Below are 20,627 nucleotides of genomic sequence, written 5' to 3' on the forward strand. Positions count from 1 at the left end.
CGAGTGCGTCAGGTATGGTTTGTGGTGAAATGAGTTACACGTGCCTTACCATTGATAACTCAATAACCCTAAGATGCTATAACTTGCACAGTGTTTATAGGCTGCACCCCTGTGTTTGTGTTAGGAACATGACCTCTTCTGTTGCTTTAAGCTTGTGTTTGTTTGCTGTTTGCTCCTTTCCAGGTAAGAATATCTCCCCACTTATGTTGAAGTTGTGGCAATATTGGAACATTTATGGACTTGTAATTGTATAATTCTTTGCCTTCAGCTTATGCTCTTAAGTGTTATTCATGTTCCACATTTCCCGAATTTCTAAGCCAGCAGAAGGTCCTAGCTTCGATCCCGTTTTTCTACAGTTTTGTCCAGAAGGAATCAGCTGTTGCTTATTTTGGACCAAAGGTCAGATTGCGAAGAAATCCGATTGCATTGTTTGTATTTACTTCAGCAAAATATTAATTATGATACAATTTCTATTTCTATGAAGTCTTTTTTAATAATCTTGAAAGATCTAGACGATTTGTAATTATCAAAAGAAAAATCTTCCTTTACCACATTCCTATGAAACTTAAATTGCGCTTAAAGTTCAAACAAATCTTGTGGCAGTGCTCTTAGAAATGGGATCCGTCTTAAGAGTAAGAACGCGACATGTTGATGCAAACTACTTTATTGGCGAGCAAGCGAGCAAGCGTTGAGTAAATGTTACGGTAAAATAAACTTTTGACGCTTTTTGACAGGACAACAACAGCAAAGCAAGCGAACATTAAAATCGCATCGTTGTCAACTTCTAAGTCAAAGTTTGATTAAATTCCAAGACAGACAGGTGTAAATGGCTAAACGCCCGCAGTTGCAAAGCAAGCAGGGTCAGGTGGCAGGGGGTCTTAAATGACCGAATAACCCCAACAAGGTAAGATTGTAGCTGTTATGTAGCAAATAGGTTATATGCTTAATATACAAGTAAAGAACAATCAGCGCAACAGCGTAAAGTTCCATCAAAATGCTCACAAATTCAAAGGTGCGAAAAGCTTAGCTGAAGCAAATAGAATAAAATGTGTCGGTTTTGTTGCGTTGGAGCAAAAGGTCGGACGGTTTCATTGTGGGTCTGCAACTGATAAGAGAAGTCAAGTGATAGGTATGTTAGCAAATAGTACCTGACAACAACATAAATTTTAGAGAAAACAATTTCCTATAATACTGAGCAAGAATCCGATACTGCGCTAAGCGAATGAAATATGTGACTTCTTACATTTACGGCGGCGACAATGCTGAGACCTCATCAATTCTCGATTTATCATCCGGGCATACGGTGTCCAAACACATGCAATCATCGATGGCCTTCTGCATGTACTCGCGTTCCTCGTTATCGTCACACTTGACTTCGATTAGAGTCCCAACAAAATTGGGTGTACAGCACTGACAGTACCCTGCAAATTCCCGTGTAGCGATGCTATTTTTAATCGTTAGGTTTTTACTAGTTTAAGTATTGCTACAGTCTCGTCACAAATGAATCGCTGAACAAGCTATTGGTGCAGTAGAGTTTTGGCAAGCTTTATACTGACTGCCTTCTCTTGCATTTTCGCTTTTGGCGTGACCAAAATTATTTTGCACAACTTAACCTGTAGGTTCTCCAGTGTCCTGATCAACTGTCCTAGTGCCCAGACACGTGCCCACGCACCGGGTGACATTTATCTTCGAGGTCCAGCATTGTATGCCATCGACGGTGACGTTCAGGACCATATTATCGACAGTCACTTTGCAAGTCGGTTCTGGGAGCACACCTGGAGAAGTACATCTGCAATTACTAACGGGTCATCATCAACACTACCGTTGCACCGGGACAGTTGTCTGGCGGTGTCATTCGTGTTTATTTTAGGCAAGCGCACTCACAGTGTTTGCAGCAGCAAAGCGTGTCGGGATCGTCCTCTATCGTCCCACCATTCTAGAAAGCAAAAGCAAGTGTGTGAGAAAGTTACATTATTTCAATTACATCGACCCATGCAGGTAAATACACTCCGACAGTTGTCTTCGTCCACCGGTTCGCAAGAGAATTTGTCAAACGGCACGACCTCTGGACAAACACCATCGGTGTTGTTGCACTGGTATCCCTTGCAAACGTCAGCGTCATCTGTCCACGAGTGATTGACCTGGAAGCAGTTTTTTCACTTTGGTAAACAGCGCATTTCCTGTTCATTGATTTTTACTTTGATCTTGCAGCAAAGCACACCGCTTATTTGTAGACATGAGTACATGCTTACCGGATATACTACTCCGCCTTGCACGCATTTCTCGCATACGCATTTGTACTCTGGGCAGCATTCCAGTGCACTTTCATTGCGGGGCCGGACCTAAAAAGATGAAAAAATCAAAATATAAGCAAGGCAACGTATTTAAAGCCATAAAAAACCCTTAAAACAGGTGGAAATCTTCCGTTTATCGTTCAAGGGCGATTTTAATTGATGCAAAATCTTACTTCCTCTGTCTTGTACCCAAGCGTGCAGTTGTAGTCATACCACGTGTCACATTCAATTTTTAGGAGACTGTCGGGCTTGCAAACACATTCGTACGTAGGGCAGCAGGGTGTCTCATGGGAAGGGCCCGTGCTCACTTTCTCGGTATATTCAGGACAAGATAAAGAGTTCGTGGGACATAATAGATAGTCTTTCCGGCATTCACATTGGAACTCGGAGCAGCAGGAGGGTTGAACGGACGTAGAATTCACCGCAATTGCATTCAGGAGACAATTTTCTTGCTCGTATTGTGTCTGAGACATGCAACTATTCCTTGGGTCGGTGATCTTTACTTTGTGACATGATGTGACGTCAATAGAGCAAAATCCGTCATCGCAAATTTTTTTTTCCCTTTCCTCGATGCATTCCTTGGTGACGTTACACCCATCTTCCATCTCTGTCCAAACCTCACCCACAGCCTTGGTTTGCCCGTTGTCCAGTAAACACACATCGCACTTACATTGCCAAAGCGGGCAGCAATAGTCGGTGTCCGGGTCTTTTCTACCAGAAATTTCAACAACGGAAAAACTGGCGTTGCACGTCGGCTTTGAGCACCCGCTTTCCCGGCATACCACTACCTCCTTCGGGCAACACTTCTGCAACAGATTTTCACTATCGTTTTGAAACTGCTTGTATGCTGGCAACGACTGCTCGTCCGGGTATTGCTGTGGACGATACCGGTAACCTTCGGGACATCCGCATTCGCACGACTTATTCTCACAACAATCGATTGTACTGTTGTGCGTCATGACTATCTCACCAATGTCACATTTGACATCGTTTTCTGGACAATTCAACTTGTCAGGAGACAGACAGACGCAGGATGGGCAACAATTATTGTCCACATTTGGGGGCTGCATAACCTGGTTCGTGGGGCAATTTGTGATGTTCTCACAATGATCTCTGTTGTCATTGCAAACGATTTTCCATTCTGGGCAACATAACTGCTTCTCATTCTCCTTTTCGCTTTGCTCGACGACTTTTAAATATGATGCTGTCGGTACGGGCTTCGTGTTGTTGTAATCATTCGGACAGTCATCACATACGCAGACTTGCTGCTGACAGCAATGTCCCTCTAAAATTTCTACTGATTCGGAACTTTGCCAGTAAGAACAGTTTTTGACATGCTTGTCGCACTCTTCCTTCAACCTAGTTGCGTTTGTTATGCATTGACATTTCTTGACTGGGAAGCACTCATCTTCTTCCGTTGTCACCAGTTCGCTTCCGTCCTCCGCGCATGTGGGGGGCGGTTTGTAACCTTTCGGCGGCTCATGGTCGACTTCTTCGTACTGGGGGCAGCAATTGTAATCCTGCATCTTTATCAGAGTTTTGCAAGGACCGGAAGCGTTCCTGCCCCAATGTTCGCAAACAGTTTCTAGAAAGCTCTCAGGGGCACATTCTGCATCACATAGGAATAATTGTTTCAGGTCTAGTTATTTTGTCACTATTAAAGTGGTAGTAATTGATCGGTCCTAGAGAGTTATTTAAAATGTCAAAGCAAGGCATAGTCTCACCACAAGTGTAGTTTTCACAACACGGATCCGTGGAATTCACTTTTATCACAATTTCGTTTTTATTGCAAGATTTCTTATATTCTTCCCTGCTTGAGCATCTTCCTCTGGGATCAGAATTAATTTTGCTCTTGAAGCAGCCAGTGCCGAGTCTGTCACTTGTGCAGATATATTCAACTTCGCAGCCGTTCACATCAGATTCGTTAAAGCTCTCACCGCGCTGAAACGAGATAAGTCGCTCTGAAGTAAGGATGCAGAAAATAGTCTGCCGATATCTACTTAAGAAAATGTTTGTGAAATCCATAACGATTCTTGTGCGTTTATCTTCGACTCATATGTTAATGGAAAGAAACCCGATTTGCTCGCCGAGACAGGGTGACCAGGGCATAAAGGATGTGAACGATATGTTTTCGTTTTCACAGGCATGTCGTTAAACGAATTAGCGTGGTTTTGTGCTTTCAAAAGCACTTAAGATACTTGCTGAAACATTGCGGATTCAATGACGATAATTCAACTCACTTTGACTTGCACGAGGGTATAATCGATGATGCGCCAGCACACGTCACACTCCGAAGTGAAACAGCAGCCCTCGTCGTCAACTGTGACCAATTTTTCGCCTTCTCTTGGAATGATTGCATCTGACTGTCCGATTTCGCATTCTTTGCTCTTGCAGTAATATTGCTCGCAGCAGCTGCCACACGCTCCTCTCGTGTCGACGGTGTTATTGACGGCGACAACCATGCATTTCTGGCATTCTGGTTCCCCCGGACAGAGCGCTTTATTGCAAATACACTCAGGTTCCTTGATGGGACATCCGCATTTGTCGGTATCAACGTCTGCAATGAACCAAAGCTTTAGACTTAAACCACGTTTGGTGACATATTAAACAACGTCATTTGTCCGTTTACCGATGAAAGGTAGTTTACAAAAAGTAATTGTAAGAATTCTGTAGTTAGTAAATGACAGGAAAATCTAAGTCACCGCACAAACACTAGTCGCTCACGTTCTGATGTGCACCCATTCGAATCAGTGCAGGTCTTCCTGTCGAATTCGCAGGCATCAGTCGAAATATTAGGACAACCACAATATTTTGTAGGGCATTCTTCATCTGTGAAAAGGACGACATAGGGTTCTTCGCATTCAAGGTCTGGTTGGTTTGGGCATTGGCAAGTTTTTTCAGGACAGCAAAGGCTCTCTTCTTGCCCTTCCTTAACCACTAACTCTTTGCCGTCTTCGCAAATCGGATCGTTCGCACACTCGCAGCCTTAATAAATATCGAATTTTAAATCACTCTATTAAATAATTTCTTACTTGGTTTTATTTTCATTGAAGACTGATGTTTCTTTCATAAGCTGGTTGCTTTTGTTTTTCGGCGTCACGTTATTTTTTTGTAGAAGAAGATAAATGAGTGGCACAAATGTGCAGCAACGTCAAATCGTACATCTTTGACCAAACTTACATTCTGGTTTCTTGCATTCTATTGCACCGGCCTTCACTGCCACTTGTCCTTCTGGACAGGCGCAACCGCTTGTTAAAACGCTCTCGTCGCAATCTTGGTTACGATTCTGGCAGGTCGCTTCCAACAAGCACGTTTTGGTGCATTCTTTGTACTGCAGATCGCCGAAACAATTCACTGCAAAATTCAATTCAAATATGAAAGAAGAGTTTACCATCAACTTTCCAAATCGTCATCACCATCACCTGTCTGATTTGTTTGAACACAAGTCGCCTGGTCGTTTTCTGACAATTGGCATTCTAACGTAAACGCCGTCTCTATAGACTGAGTACCCGGGTAACACTAAAAATATTATGGTTATTTCGAACAGTTTCCTCTACTACCAAATCGGGCCAATAAATACAAACTACCATAACACAAATTGTGAATCGCGACAAACGCGCGAGTGGCCGAGATTGCACAGACCGGACGGTGTTTACTTATGTAACAATTAGCTAATAATGTATGCAACGCCGCGAGTGGATACTATCCATAGCACCGTCGTCATTCTCCCGAATTGTGTTGAAAATTTTTTTCTCAATGAAGACGAACCTTGCCATAAACTGTAGCGTCGTGTTCACATTTTGATATATATTCTGTGACATTCACAACTTCATCACATTCCTCATATTTTGTTGAATTAAAGACCCCACAAGTGTCATTAGGGCAGCGGCAGGCTTCTGGCAACGCGTCTTCCTCAAAGCTGATTAGAAGAACAAAGGTAAAAATAATCGTAACTTTGATTGACAAAAAAGTTGATGAAAACGGAAGCAATGCAATGCACAAAGTTTTAAATTAAAATTTACTCTGAGCAATCCCTGCACGAGGGTTCGCCATCAGTACACGGAGTCGGGCATGCTTCGCCTCCCACTTGTTGTTCCCAACTATACCCGAAATCGATTTTGCTGCTGACAACACTTCCGTTTTCAATCAGGAAATCATCATTTCTATCGTTTGAACACGATCCTGAAACCAACGTTAACATTCCAATGATGCATTTCCAAAAGTGTGTTAAATTATATCGCGATGACATTAGTTTAAAACAATAAAAGAGTTTCTAGCTACTGCTGCTGCTGCTCTTCATCGTTCATCCCAAAAACTAACCGCAAAGGCCGTAAGTGTTGTTGTGCACCGTCCTGGGAGAGACCGTTATTTTAACAAAAGGCGTTCCTTCAGCGTCGATAGTATAGAAGAGAACCAAACCCGCCTCCTCGATTGTGACGTGTATGTGGGCTGTGTTGACATCGATCCTCAGACCGTTTCGGTGCCATGGAAAGCTCACATAGCTGTTGTTGACTTTTATCTGTTGAGGTCAATTTTGTTTTAAAGTCGAGTCTTGATGCGGACTTGCTCACACACTATTCTCAGAGTGAAAAAATTCAGGGAAAGTTCTCACCGATTGAGCAATGCTAGTATTGGTTGTCTGATCCAGAACAACTGTCGTGCCTCGCCAAATTACATTAATCACCTTGTGGCACTTGTTTTCCACGCTTTCAACGTCAAACTTACAGTCTGTGTTGTCACTGCGTCAGATAAAAACAACTTTTAGAGAATACAACTTTCGCGACAGAGGAAAGCGAAGCAGTCGCCATGTGCCATGTTTGTGCAAAGCATTTGGCAGGAAGCTGAAGAAAATTTTGCTTTTGCAATAAATTCTTTTGCTTGAAAGCAAGTCTTTCTCAAAACAAGGGAAGGTCATCGTTACCTGATAATTTGTAAATCTTCCGAGTCTTTGAACTCCACCAATGTGTAACCGCATTCTCCACGGAAAGTGTATTGGGCACCGTCAAATGTTTTGTAGTGGTCCACGCCGTGTATCAGGCATTCACCTAAATATTTGCAAAAAGATTTCTAGCTGAAGCCACCTTGAATGCTTAAAATGTAAACTCAGTAAAAAGACCGAACGAACGAGTTGGTTGTTACTGACACCCATTTACCTATGATGTAATAAAACAATCATTTAATTGGACGGGTCATAAATCGATCGGTATCTGTGACCAAACTACTCTAAAGCACTTACACGCACACTCCCACGTCACGCAACATGGTTCCTCCGAATCGGTCCTTTCAACCGGGTCGTGTCCATTGACGCATTTAGGCTGCTCAGTGAGTAAACAATTTGCGGTTGGACTCTTAACAATTTGGCATTCTGTATCATTGCATTGACACCAATGCGTCCAGCACTCGTCGTCTGGGTACACCCATTCATCTCCGTTCTTTTTAAAAGGAAATACGTTTTTTAAGTAATGTTGTTCAGACGAACATATCTGATGTTAAACAACTATTTTGTGTAGCCTTTTGGATTCCTGTATACAAGAACAGAAACACGTCTCGGTTTACCTCATATTGGTTGTCATATGCAGTACAATAGCGAGGTTTGCATATCTCAACTGTACAGCAACCATCTGCGAGTTCCTTGTTTTCCGCCAATATTTCGGAATCTGTACAGTTGGGTTTCTTAGGACACGTTGTATTGTCGCACTCGCAGCTGCAATATTCAAAATGTCAACGTTTAATTTTATTTTAGAATTGCATAACAAGTAATTGAAGTCAAAGTCAGAAACATTTGGGAGAGACTCGTCCACGGTCATAACTTTGACGTACGCGTAATTACAAAACACTCTTCTTTACCTGGTTTTATTGCAGCAAGGACTCACTTCGTTAATAACCTCCTTCTCATGATCGCCACACTCATCAACGGTACAGTTTGTGAAGTCGCACTCACATCTGGTTGTCGGGCAGCATTCGGTCGAAACCTTTCACAAAAATAAAGCGCTGAGACCAGCTGCAAACGCAATAACTAACCGTGTTACGTGTTATACATCTTCGATCAGGATGAAGCCGATGTCGCAAGTTGTTGTTGGACAATTGGCGCGTGTTTGATCACACACGCATGTGAAATTTGAACAACACGGATCCGTTGACACGTCCGCCTGTAGAAGAAATAGCGTTGAGACGAAAAGCACTTGTAGTTTTGGCCGAACTAGACAGGGTTCACCTTAAGTTCCCAGTCCTCGCAAGACACATTGTTGGAAGTCACGTTGCATTCAATTCTTCGACATTGATACCGTTCACAACAGGTGTTATCTTCGCACCTGGTGTCGTTGGATGAGGCCACACCCGCTTCGGTTGTCAAAACCCACGACTCACATTCCTCACAAACAGGCTTAGCTGGGCAGTCGCCCGGCTTGCAGACTAATACAAACAATACGATTAAAAGAAATGTTGGCAAGTCGGTATGGTGGTATCGGGAAATCTGTAAACCGCAGCTTACGAAATAAATTTCACACGTTCAGACAAGTCCTACCGCATCTGCTGTCCACGATACAGTTCTCGCATTTAACTTCATCTTGCGTCGTGCAGCCGGCAGATTGACAACTACGACTGCCGATGCAGCCTCTCGATCTCTCGTCCAGTTTCATCTCAGGACAAACGCACTCCAATCGGGCACAGGTGAAATTTAAAGTCTCGTTGAAAATAATTGTACTTTTCAATATCTCTGGCGCAGTGCAATTTTTATCTTCAATGGCCTGGTACTTTTCCAAACACGCTATTAACCAAGTAGAACAGAGGTTAGGATTCATCAATTGCAATAAAGGGCTAAAATAACGCATAAATAAAATAATCATCGATTTCTACGTTACATTAATTCGATTCTTTAATCCGGCTCATGTAAGGATCTCATTTATTTCATAAAAGTATAATGAGAGTTTCGTAAGCTTTTATAAATCTTGAAAATAGAAAACATGCCGGTGTCTTTCTTACAGCAATTTTGGCCATCGCAACAATCTTTCGGTGATACTCCATCTACCCAATCCTCGCAAACTGGAACCACACATTTGTATTTTTCGCAACAGCCGTCTTCGGTCCATTTATCAAATTTTATGTCCAGAGTGCACTCGGGCGGCAATTCACATTTAACCTTCTCACATGGGTGCGAGCACTTCATGACTTGGCAGCATTCGTTGCTCTCGGCAGAATCGCGTTGGAGTTCCTTCGGCCATTTGCATTCGGTCTCGTTAGTCGGGCATAATGTCGGGTCGCACACACATCTGCAAGGAGAAAAGCACATTGCTGACATTGACATTGAAACACATTGCTGCTGACATTGCACATTGCAAATTGATACATTGTTTTAAACTTTATATAAGCAGCGACATTAACCGGCACAATGCACGCATTGAACAAATAGTATATAAACATACGTGTTGCAACAGTCGCTTTTATTCAGTTGGGATCGGTAATATGAGACGCATTCGCTCTCTTCGCAATGACTGTTGTTATACACCCTTTTTTCTATTTGTTTTACGGGGCATCCACCGCTGCTGTTCAGCTTACAAACCTAAGCCAAAGGTAAACTCAAAGAGAAAATCGATACCATATGAAATTTAGTATGCGCCTTGGTCTTACATAGTGGACAACTTCGCAATCAAATTCATCTTCGACTGTCCAACTTTTTCCGATTTCAAAAAATTGGCTGGTTTCATTTTCCATACAAAATTTCTTGCAACTCTTTTTGGGACAGCAGTTGTCCGTTTGGCATAACAGGCTTGCTTCAACGCTGGAGTTTACCTGGGTCACCTGCATTTTTTCGCACACTTCGCAATTCGGGTCGGGGGGACAATTATTTTCCCGGCAAACTACGTAGAAAATAAAGCAGCTTATCAACCGTTTGTGGTCGAGCCGTGGTGCCCGAGGACGGCACAACGTAGGGCATCTGGGTCGTCCGATGTCGGAAAAAAATCAAAACACTGCTACAAGCTACTTCAATCGATTAAATTATTCACCGCAAGTGCTGTTTTGGATGCAACCGCATTCCGATATATCATGGTTGTGGCATCCGTCTTGTGTGCAGTTTGCTTGTTTAACGCAAGTCGAGTTGTAACTCTCCTCCGGCGATGGACAGAAGCAACAATTTATTCCGTCGACAGTTTCATTTAATACCTTTGGAACGGGGCACGTGCCGTCTGATGTTGGCGCACATTCATCCGTACAAGCTGCAAGTGTCGATGTAAGTTGAATTAATCGACTGCATTACTAAGGTTCAGCTTTACCAGCACGACAACTCACTACAGCTTGACTGAAGGCAGCATCCTGCGGGTATTCCATCCTCGGTATAGTTAGAATATGACACTTTCGTGCATTCCGAATGACAAGTTCGAGCAGGTCCGGGGCATTTTATGGAACTAGATTCTACTTTGCATTTTCCATCTTCCCGAACGCACTTCAGTTGATCGCAATCGTCGTACTCCGTGTAGCCAACATCCTGCCAAAACACTTAAAACTAAAAAAACAACCGAACAAACACAACCTGTTTCCTCAGCTTACAAGTAAAGTCGTCAATTTGCATGGGAGAAAAAATTACTTTATTTCCCCGAAGCTGAAGGCGATTTTTTAAACTTCAGGTCAGTTGGACGTAGATCGATGTTTGATAATACCAACCGGACCTTGCTGAATGATACGACGGACGTTTAACGTTACAAGGCTTTGTACATTCCTTACCCACTTCTCATCGCCGTAAGGACAGGAATCACACTGACACTCGTAGTAGACGCAGCATTGAGTCGTATTGATCGTAACCAACTGCTCGTTTTCTTCGCAGCTAGGCCTCAAGGGACATGTCTCGTTCAAACAACACGAACAACATTCAATCCGGATCTCGTAGTCATCGCAAAAGCTGTCCACTCCCTGCAACAGAAGACAAACTTCTGACCTCCAATTCAGAAACGAGATTTTCTTGCTTTGGGCTAAGCATAGTCATCATTCATCCCGGTACGCACACGACAAGCTTTGCTCACCTGATATTCGTTGAAGCAGGCGAGCCCATATCGCTTATCGCAAAGGACAGAGTTCTGTGCTCGATTGCTGATGTCATTAGCCTTTCTACACTTGATATCTTTAACGGTGTCGTATTGAAGATTGCAGAACCCCGACTCTTTATATTTTCTTATTTCTTCGAAATCCCCTCCATATATCAACGGCTCCTTCAGGAAATTCTTCCAAGGCAACCACAGGCAGTGTTCCTTTGACTTATCCGGACAACCTGGAAGCAATTTGTAATGTTGGACACTTCAACTAAGCTTCTCTTAAATGAAAAACTAGCAAAACTCTTAGCAATTTGTGGACTGCAAGTATTTTCGGTAGAGGTAACGACAGCGGTTCCCACAAGAACATTAATTAGTTTTCTCCGACAGAACATTCAGTGAAACGAACGCAGCTTTGCCGAATATAGTAGTTTGAAATTATCGTTATATCTATTTTATCTAAAAAGTAATTTTATTGTATGCTCTAAGTAAAACAACAATTTTTTACTTGGAGGAGTCGGACACTCATCTTCAAAGATGCATGAATTGTTTTCCTTGTCGTAAAACTTTTCATTTGGGCACCTGGAAAAGATGATTTTTAAACGGTTTACAAAGTTTATATGAGTGACTGTATATATCTGTCTTTGAAGGGAATTCGTACGTTGGGTAGCAGCCTTCGTAACAGCCGTCGATGAACGAATTGGGTTCGCACGTCTTAATATGCAATCCACACGTCCTATACTTCCACAAACATTCTCCGTCCTTTTCGTTGTAGGACTCGCACATCGCAGCTACAAACAGAAGAAATATCGTTAATGGGTTGATTATGACGCTGTCTATGAGGCTTGGTACGATCATGCATTATGCGTGGCATTGTACCACTGCATGCCCTCGAAAATGTCCGAGAGAGTTACGGCAAAACGTTTCTGTACTCACGACAAAGATCTGGTTTTCGCCATTCAATGAAGACGTCTAGATTCGAGCATGCAAAAACGTAATCGGCGATCGCGTCGCAGAAGCACTCGCAGTCGCCGCCCGAGTCGCAGGAACAAGTCGCAGTTACACATTTTTTGTAGTATATCCACGGATCGACCTGAACGGAAAAAAATTATATCTTCAAAAAGAGTCTTCGTCAATTTTAACTAATTCTCCGGGTCGTATCATATGAAACTTCTCAAAACAATGTTTTCTAAATTATTTGTCGCCGCCATGAACCTGTCATGGATGATAAGAACAAGTTCATAGAAGGCTTAACCGTCGAAAGGTTGAATTAAAGTTTAAACCAGGAAGCTTCGAAAAAGCTGAACTAAATTTATTTGTACCGTGTAATGGCAGACGCTGAACTCTTTGTCCAGGAGAATATTGCATTTTTCTTGGGCCCAGGAAAGTTTGTGTCCGCAATCAGGAACACGATCAGTAGTTTCATCCGCGCACAAAAGATTAACTTTCCAAGCGTTTGCAAGTTTGCTCGCTGATGTCACAGTCTCTTTGGTAAAGACCCTGAAATCGTTCATTGACTCGCCATCATTGTCTCCACACATACCGCAAGTCTGGAGTTTCTGCAACATGAAGAAGTATGCAGAGAGTTATCAGCTTAAAGTAGTGCCACGAGGGATCGATGCGACAACAGCACACTCACTTTCATCTCTTCACTGAATTTGATATAAATTCTCATATTCCTGTCCCAAATAATTGTTATCTTTTGCTCATTTGACAGGTCCGCAACTATAATCGTATATGACCCCTTGATGAACTTTTTAACGACGATGACTTCGTGATCCTCCGTGTTTGACCTCCAAAATAATCTCTCAATAATAACCGGCCGGCCCGTTTCGAAAGAAACCGCATAAGCCTGGAACATACGCAGCATTGGTAGTAAGTTAATACAGGAAAAACCACAGTGACTGCATCAACCTGTCTATAGGTTATTTGGTTTATTTACCCCGAACATGGCGTGAATGGTTGTCCCACACATAGCCGTGTTTGAACCCGGGCAGTAACTGCTTTGGGCCTTTATCCAAAACTTGTACGAGTCCGTGCTTAAGCTGCATTGGTCGGTCGCTAGGGTGTACTCGCAAGCTCCAAGGAACTGGTAATGACGATCGTCAAAAGTCGTGTAGAATGAACCTGCGGTGAAGTCGCACCTGGTGTAGCAATTAACTTCGGACACTGTTCTCCATCCTTCGCTCGTGCAATTTCTGTACGAAAAAGCAGTTTTTGAAATTATTCCCGAAGTGGTTTAATATTTTCTTACTCTTTTATTTCTGGTTGAAACTATTAACGATCATAAGGTGTTGTCTTCGTTATTAAAACAAAAGTAGCAAATGCGACGTCTCATCGGCGCTTGGTTACCTCTTCAATGTAATAATACTGCTGATTAAATGTATTGATACAAACTATTGTGAAATCAGAATACAAATTATACAAGTCATCATTTTTGCAAAACCTCACATTTTTGAACATCCGTCTCTTTTAATGGTGCCTATGGAATACTGGCTACCTCTTAAGAAACACGGGCACTCTTTCGGGTCACGACAGCTTCCATCATGGTAAACCAAGCCCTCTGGGCAAATGCATCCTTGAATTCGATAGAGGTTAGTAAGGGATAATGCCCGCAAGAAAAGTTGCTCAGTGCAAAATTGCACCACAACAACTCACCCGATTGACATTCGCGAGAGGGACACGTGCTTTCTAAACGATTCTGACAGGTCCTAAGGCAAGCCGCGCCCACATCTCCAGGATCAAGCACTCCACAATTCTTTGCGATCAAATTCCCATCACAAGTTAGAGTGACATTTTCCGAATCAACTGTAAAACAGCAAGTTAAGTAGAATTTGTCAAACCCGCTGCGAATAAAAATTGACCTAAATGACTCACACTTTTCGTGTCCCGGACAGGTGACTTTGCCGCCGATACAGAAACTGAAAAAGAATGAGTCATATTTTATTAGATGCGGTCTTTACTCAAAGCGGGTCATGTTTAATTCTTCACCATATGTCGGAAACAGTGCTGTGCACAACCTGACCGGGTGCTATCCATTCGCCGTTATGGAAGCAATAACACTGATTCAAAGGCACGCAAGTTTGCCCGTCTTTGGATAGAAACTCGCCTGCAACAAACAAAATAAGGTGAATAGGGAAGTGCTTAAAAACACCGACACATTCCAACTATAAAGTCAACAGGTGCTTAAGGAAAGGATATCTTTAAAAATCGCTTTTACCCTCCACACAATTGCAGCCTTCCACTAGTACACTGGGATCGCAGTGGCCGGGTTCCATTTGAGATCTACAAGTCTTTCCGCACGATGTCGTTGCCACTTGATACAGTTGATTAGCAGGACATGAAATTTCTGTAAAGTCGGGGGACTTCGGCTTAGTGAGAAATCTATCGAACGATAAGCACGCCTGCTTTTATTTTCGTGTCTGCGTTCACTCACCACAGAATCCTTCTTTCCTCCAATTGGCATATATACCGTAGTGAGAGCAGGCGAGCGCGTATGCGGCCACAGCGGCGCATTTGCAGTCCGACGTGGAATCGCATGCACACACGTCCTGTTTGCAATTCTCGTAATAGGTGTCACATATTACTTTGCCTTTGCAAAGAGCGAATACTGGATCTTCGCAGATTCCTCGGCAATATTTCTCAGCGTCAGCAACTAAAACAAATATAAGCAACTAACCTAACAGCGTAACGACCAAAACAAGAGAGCGATGTTGGACGGGAAAGGTTTCATATCTGTAGACGTAGTTGAATGAACTTTTGACACCTCACCATAATTAGCTTCGCAAGCTTTCACCGTGGTAGATCCTAAACATTTGTAATCATAGCCCCAGGATTCAGCGAATGGTTTCGCGGCTTCTATTACGCCTTCCCTCGAAGTAAAATCGTCGTCGGATTTTCCGTTGTATCTGCCGGCGAGGCCACAAATCTTGCCTGCAATGTTAACCGTGAAATGAAATTGAAAATGGTGCTTTAATACAGTTGATTGACTTTTTCGTGTCTTCCAAAGACGACTCCAAACCTTTCATAGACGCTGGCGCCGTTGTCATTATAGTTTGGTGGCGATCCCAAATTATAGATATTCCGTTGTATAAAATCGTCACCATGATGTACTCGGAAGATAGCCTGTGCACCGATATTCCGCCTTAACCCAAACAGACGTCGATTAAAAGTTCCGACCATGTCAAAGCAATTCGATAAAGGTATTGGCGCCAAATCGTGTGTTGTTACTCACAGAAGAGAATCGAAAATTTTTGAAACACCGACAACTTACTTGTGTATAGAGGTAGAGTTTTCGTCGGCATGCCGCTGTTCAATATCATGTCGCCGCCATCGAAAAGTGTAAGAAGGGGATAATGACTCACTGCATTTATTACAACTTCCACCTGCCTATAAGTTTAAAAGGAATAGGTTATGACAAGCCAGCGTCAAAGCAAGACCGATGAAGCGAAACAAAGTTAACATGATTACCAAATAATAGCGAGATATAAGAAGCCTTACTCAAGACATGCAAATTTCGCCCCTTCTCCGCAAGGTTTTGTGTGAAGCCAGATCTCAAAGTTATGTCTAGACGTACAGTCGTAGGTAAAAACTAAGGGGCAATTGGCAGCCGGAAAGTCGAAGTTTTTTCCATCAAAACTAAAGTAGTGGGAGAAGCCATTCGCCATCGCAATGGCTGGGCACTCGTTGTCGGTACAATGCCAACCGCCGGATTTGCAGGTGCTGCGCATAGAAGCGTTTAAAGGTGTCGTCATGACAGCAATAATATTTCGTCCAAATCATCGTGCTTGGACTGAATACAACGACAAAAAGAAAACAGAAGAAAATATAATATTTGATTGGCACCATGTGTTGCAATCTTCTTTGCGTTTTTCGCTGGGTTTAAAGACAACGTCGTCTGCATAACAAGGACATTTTTCCCTGGACACGCACCACGAATTTTCCTCGTCCCAAAAATCATCTAAAATATTGAAACTTTAATAAGAACAAGAACTTTTGAAATTATTGTAACGAAAACCAAAACACGGACACTGCAAATAGGGTTAAACAATTGAAAACTATGCACAGTATGTGCATTTATTATCCTGCAAACAACATACCGAAATATAAAACTAACATATGAAAATAGCAGCTGTAAAATACAATCGAAAAACGAGAGATGTTAAATGGACTCGCCACTTACCCCCGGGACACTTGCAACCCTCTCTACATGGGGTGTTGCAATCCTCGGAAATTTGATTTTTACAGGTTTTCACGTAACACGGGGCACATTCAGAGAACACCTGATTCTCCGGGCACTTTGGAGCTAAAAAAGGGCAGGAGTGCTTTACTGATTTACTTTGGAGAAATTCTTTGCGATGTGTTAAAACATTTACGAATTGAAGCGAAAACTTTGCGCGGCTTCGTATGTTAAATTACCACCTACCACACGATGTCACTGTTCGCCAATCTTCCACTTTATACTGATTCCAGGTACTTTCTGCGGCATAGGCGGCAACCGCTGAGCAATGGCAGTTGTCTCTTTTCATTAGATCGCATCTGCAGGCGTCAAGCATACACGCTTGGTAATATTCAGTATGGTCAATGTGAAACCTGGAATTGTTGAATGCCTCTGAGAGCAGCACGTTGCAAACTTTGTTCTCCAGGACTGTCTGCATTGTCTTTGAGCCGATTTTTAAATGTCAAAAATTAGCCACAGTGTACAGATTAAGTGCATCATAATACTTTTATGAGAATGTATCATATTATACCATTGCCACAGCGTTAATAAGCAAGAGGGGTTTTCCCGTTGAAATTTAAACGTCATGAAACGCTTACCGCTTCCCTCTCTTCCTTTTCCGGGCATTTTGCTAATTTGTTGGAATAGCTGCATGTCCTGCCCTCCTCCTTTTGTACCCATTTATTCGCCAGGGCCACAAAGTCGCCATTGACCACATCGTCATCAGGATCTCCGTTGTAATCTCCGCACAAACCTTCCGTGTCGGATTTGTAATCGTCCGGCACGGAGAGTAATACCGAGAAGGTGTCCAGCGATATGGCGAGTTTCACGTGTTCAACTTTCACATAAACCACTCGCCAGCTACTCTCGGAAACACGAAACGACATATCGTTGAACGGGATGTCGATTCTGCGAACATGAAAAGGGGTTGGAGAAAGTAAGCGCGGCAAACGATAAACTTGTGTATTGCGCGCCGATGGATGAACTTCTCGGTGCTGCTATATACTTCGCTAGGAAAATTTTGCTTGCGACTCTTTGAGACCGATTTAAAAACTATCATTTATGCTGTTTATGAGATCCATGGCATTTACTGATCAAACGAAAAAATGTAACAACGTAAAACAATCTGAAATGTTTTACTCATTATAATCCAGTTTCGCTTTTCCGTCGTCAAAAATCTCCACCTGGTTGGCCCCAACTTTTATTTTCACCAAATGGTTACAAGATGTCGACGAACTAACGCAGTTGTCTTTGCGACGAACATAAACCTTTGAAGGAATAAATCGGCATTTACCTTATTTACAGTGGCTTAAACATAAACATGTTCTTGTGGCTAATTAATCTGGCAAAGGTAGTGACAACAACTTGCTTATCAGTATTGCACTGTTATTCACATTTCGCCAACCTAAAAGCGTGTACGCATCAAGGCTGTAAAATAGAATTACCGAAATGGCCAAATTGGTGGTGATACTCTTTCTACCGAACATCTTGTACAGGCAGGATCCGGTGAAGGTGCCGAATCTCCGGTCAAAAGTTCGGATGTGGTCCATACCGAACAACGAGCAGGTTGCAGTCTTTGCTGTCTTGTGTTGTGTGAAGACGGGCTTGGGTTGGTTAAAAACTTCACCATCAACGTCAAACATTTCTGCAGAAGATAAAACAACGTTCATGATTACCTAACAACAAGAATAAAAAAAAGAGCGGAAATAATACGCAATTCAGCCACAAATTACAAGATCACGTTAAGTTAAGTATTCCAAGTAATTTTATTATAGCAGCTCAACTGTACTGTCACTTACTATAGCTGCACTTGTAACCGGCGTACGGAAATAAGCATTCGCAAGAATAGTTTCCGTTGCAGATTCCGCCATTCAGGCAAAAACCATCCGGACAATTAGCTGAAAAACATATGAACTTGACCCTAAATTTAGAAATTTAAATTGACCCTAAATAAATCTTTACTACCACAAATTAATAAACATTTCACTACATCATGCATTTAGGGATAGACAAACAGACGTATACTTGACAGACAGGCGTATGTAACGGCTCAACAAACATGGACGTTCAAGTAAGGTTCTTCGACCACAGTACTTATAAAGTTCTTACGTTAACCGAATTAATAACCGAACAGACGAAAACTTACGTATAAGTTTTCGTTTATACGTTATGAGGAAGCCTTTGTCTTGGAAACTGAGGTCGGACACAAACTGCAACTTGAATTTATTTTGAGTTGATTCAAACTGGCCTCGGAAGGAACGTCCGCAGTATTTATTTTCACTGTTCAAAAATGGATCCAAAGCGAGAAGGTAATCGCTCCTGCGTTACGATGAATATAGCAGTTGTTATATGAGCAAAAAGGTTTTAAAAAAAAATTTGTTAAAAACTTGTCAGAAATAAAGTGAAAGGGCATTTCAGATCGACTGCATCGATTACGTGTATTTGAAAGATCGTCATTGTTGGGCAGCCCACCCATTGCAAAATGCCGGGTAAATGTAGGAACTTTGGTGGCCGGCTCACAGACAAAAACACAAACGAAATCAACCAAAGTTAAACGCCACGCGAAATGGTCGCAACCCAAATATACTTACTTGCATGTAGGACTCTCCTGGAGTTGAAACCCCTGTGTGGTGAAGACCATTTTATAACCTTCGTCTGTATCAAAGTTCCACGTACAGTTTTTTTCTGCTGGGTAACTCAGTGGATAGCGCGGTGTTGCGATGTTACCCGGCTCATTTCCAACATAGATATCGCCACCACAAGCTAAAAAAACACTAAGTTGAAATTGTGCAATCTGTTTTTTTTATAGGGTCTAAGGCAGGGAGGTCCAACCAGCGGCCCGCCTGAGATTTATTTTTGTGCGGCCCGCTAGTCATTTTCACTCCAAAAGTATGTACTTCATGCACCCATTTTTCTTGAAATTTAATAGGTTTTGCGGCCCATTCAATTATTTCAAGTGACAATGCGGCCCACTATAATAAAAGGTTGGACATCCCTGGTCTAAGGGAAACTTGCAGAATTAACGAATGAGACTTCTGATCCCAAGCTTCTCAATTGTAGATTAAAGCGATAACAACCAAGCATTAAAAACGTATTTACTTAAGCCAACAAAATGCAGAAAATTTAACATTAATAGCTTTAAAAAGTTATTTTTTAGCCAGGCAATCAAAACACGTTTAGAAAAACAACTCACGTAGTTCGGGGCAAAGGTCAGAGTTGCAAACCAAAATCTGCTCATCATCTTGGCCATCGCAAATCCCATCACAAGTCCGCCTGCGCCATGTGATGCCCGATCCGCAAGTTTTGGAACATTTTGTCCAGCCACCCCAATTTTCCCATTCTAATAACACAATCTGATACATTTAAAACTGTTCATGGTCAATAACAACCATAAGCGGTTTAATAATATTATTTTTTTCATCTATTAGCACAAAAGACGAAGACGATCATCTTAGCATCAAAATTACCTGCTGTTGCAAAGTTGGTTGCCCAAAAGTACACGATCAAAATTACCTGCTGTTGCAAAGTTGGTTGCCCAAAAGTACACGATCAATCTTAGAAGGATTTGGTGTCTCATTGTTGCTTCCATTGCGCTGCGTGAACATGCACCTTTTCTCTTGAACCTTGGCAAAGTAAACTCTCCCCCTCTCTTTACGAAAACCTTAAAAGCTCAGGAATATTACTCTCAGTTGAAAGTAATATCAAAGTAGGCCTATTGCTGAGTTAAACCCAGCAGTATGGTCTGGAACGTTAACGCTGATCCCCTTATATAGCGAGAAATTCAAACAAAGACCAACACAAGGCGGATCTTTTAGGCGTCGTGAATTTAAATTTTACAGCCTTGACATCCTAGATCCGGGAATATTAAGGAACGGGGTTAACGAACAAATCCAAATTGGAGATCCTGTTTGTAAATGTATTTAACCAAACGTTATTCAGAAAAGACTGAATCAGGTTTTTTATTGCACGATTTTTGCAGCGCCATTGTTTGAGTGCACTTAAGTGCAAAATAAATATAAATAATTTTAAGTGCTTCAGGGTTTTGAAATATGATGTCGGTGTAAAAGTATCCTTGGTGTAAAAATAAGCGAAATT

General features: G+C 42.2%; 1 protein-coding gene across 1 annotated transcript; it reads right to left on the reverse strand.

The window, feature by feature from the left end:
- Positions 1–654: 654 nt before the first annotated feature.
- Positions 655–20,260, reverse strand: LOC143470605 (uncharacterized). Its single transcript, XM_076968848.1, has 57 exons — positions 20,046–20,260; positions 19,726–19,872; positions 19,124–19,295; positions 18,679–18,851; positions 18,332–18,430; positions 17,978–18,177; positions 17,673–17,800; positions 17,132–17,441; positions 16,740–16,974; positions 16,497–16,619; positions 16,160–16,274; positions 15,815–16,036; positions 15,588–15,703; positions 15,336–15,458; positions 15,086–15,247; positions 14,751–14,969; positions 14,535–14,663; positions 14,306–14,423; positions 14,192–14,235; positions 13,973–14,122; positions 13,766–13,892; positions 13,257–13,512; positions 12,954–13,166; positions 12,637–12,873; positions 12,251–12,407; positions 11,976–12,105; positions 11,823–11,896; positions 11,309–11,553; positions 11,013–11,198; positions 10,581–10,776; positions 10,298–10,507; positions 9,921–10,150; positions 9,716–9,852; positions 9,276–9,562; positions 8,818–9,060; positions 8,509–8,705; positions 8,333–8,443; positions 8,142–8,266; positions 7,851–7,998; positions 7,531–7,726; positions 7,216–7,339; positions 6,907–7,033; positions 6,615–6,813; positions 6,317–6,476; positions 6,063–6,213; positions 5,717–5,813; positions 5,475–5,648; positions 5,019–5,279; positions 4,535–4,851; positions 4,019–4,235; positions 2,468–3,903; positions 2,253–2,342; positions 2,007–2,141; positions 1,885–1,936; positions 1,614–1,775; positions 1,244–1,421; positions 655–1,105 (listed from the first exon to the last, which is right to left on the reverse strand). The coding sequence occupies exons 1-56, from the start codon at positions 20,119–20,121 to the stop codon at positions 1,246–1,248; spliced, it is 10,644 nt and encodes a 3,547-aa protein (XP_076824963.1). The 5' UTR covers positions 20,122–20,260; the 3' UTR covers positions 655–1,105; positions 1,244–1,245.
- Positions 20,261–20,627: the final 367 nt, after the last annotated feature.

The sequence above is a fragment of the Clavelina lepadiformis genome, chromosome 9 (genome assembly GCF_947623445.1).
Source record: "Clavelina lepadiformis chromosome 9, kaClaLepa1.1, whole genome shotgun sequence".
NCBI classification, from domain to species: domain Eukaryota; kingdom Metazoa; phylum Chordata; class Ascidiacea; order Aplousobranchia; family Clavelinidae; genus Clavelina; species Clavelina lepadiformis.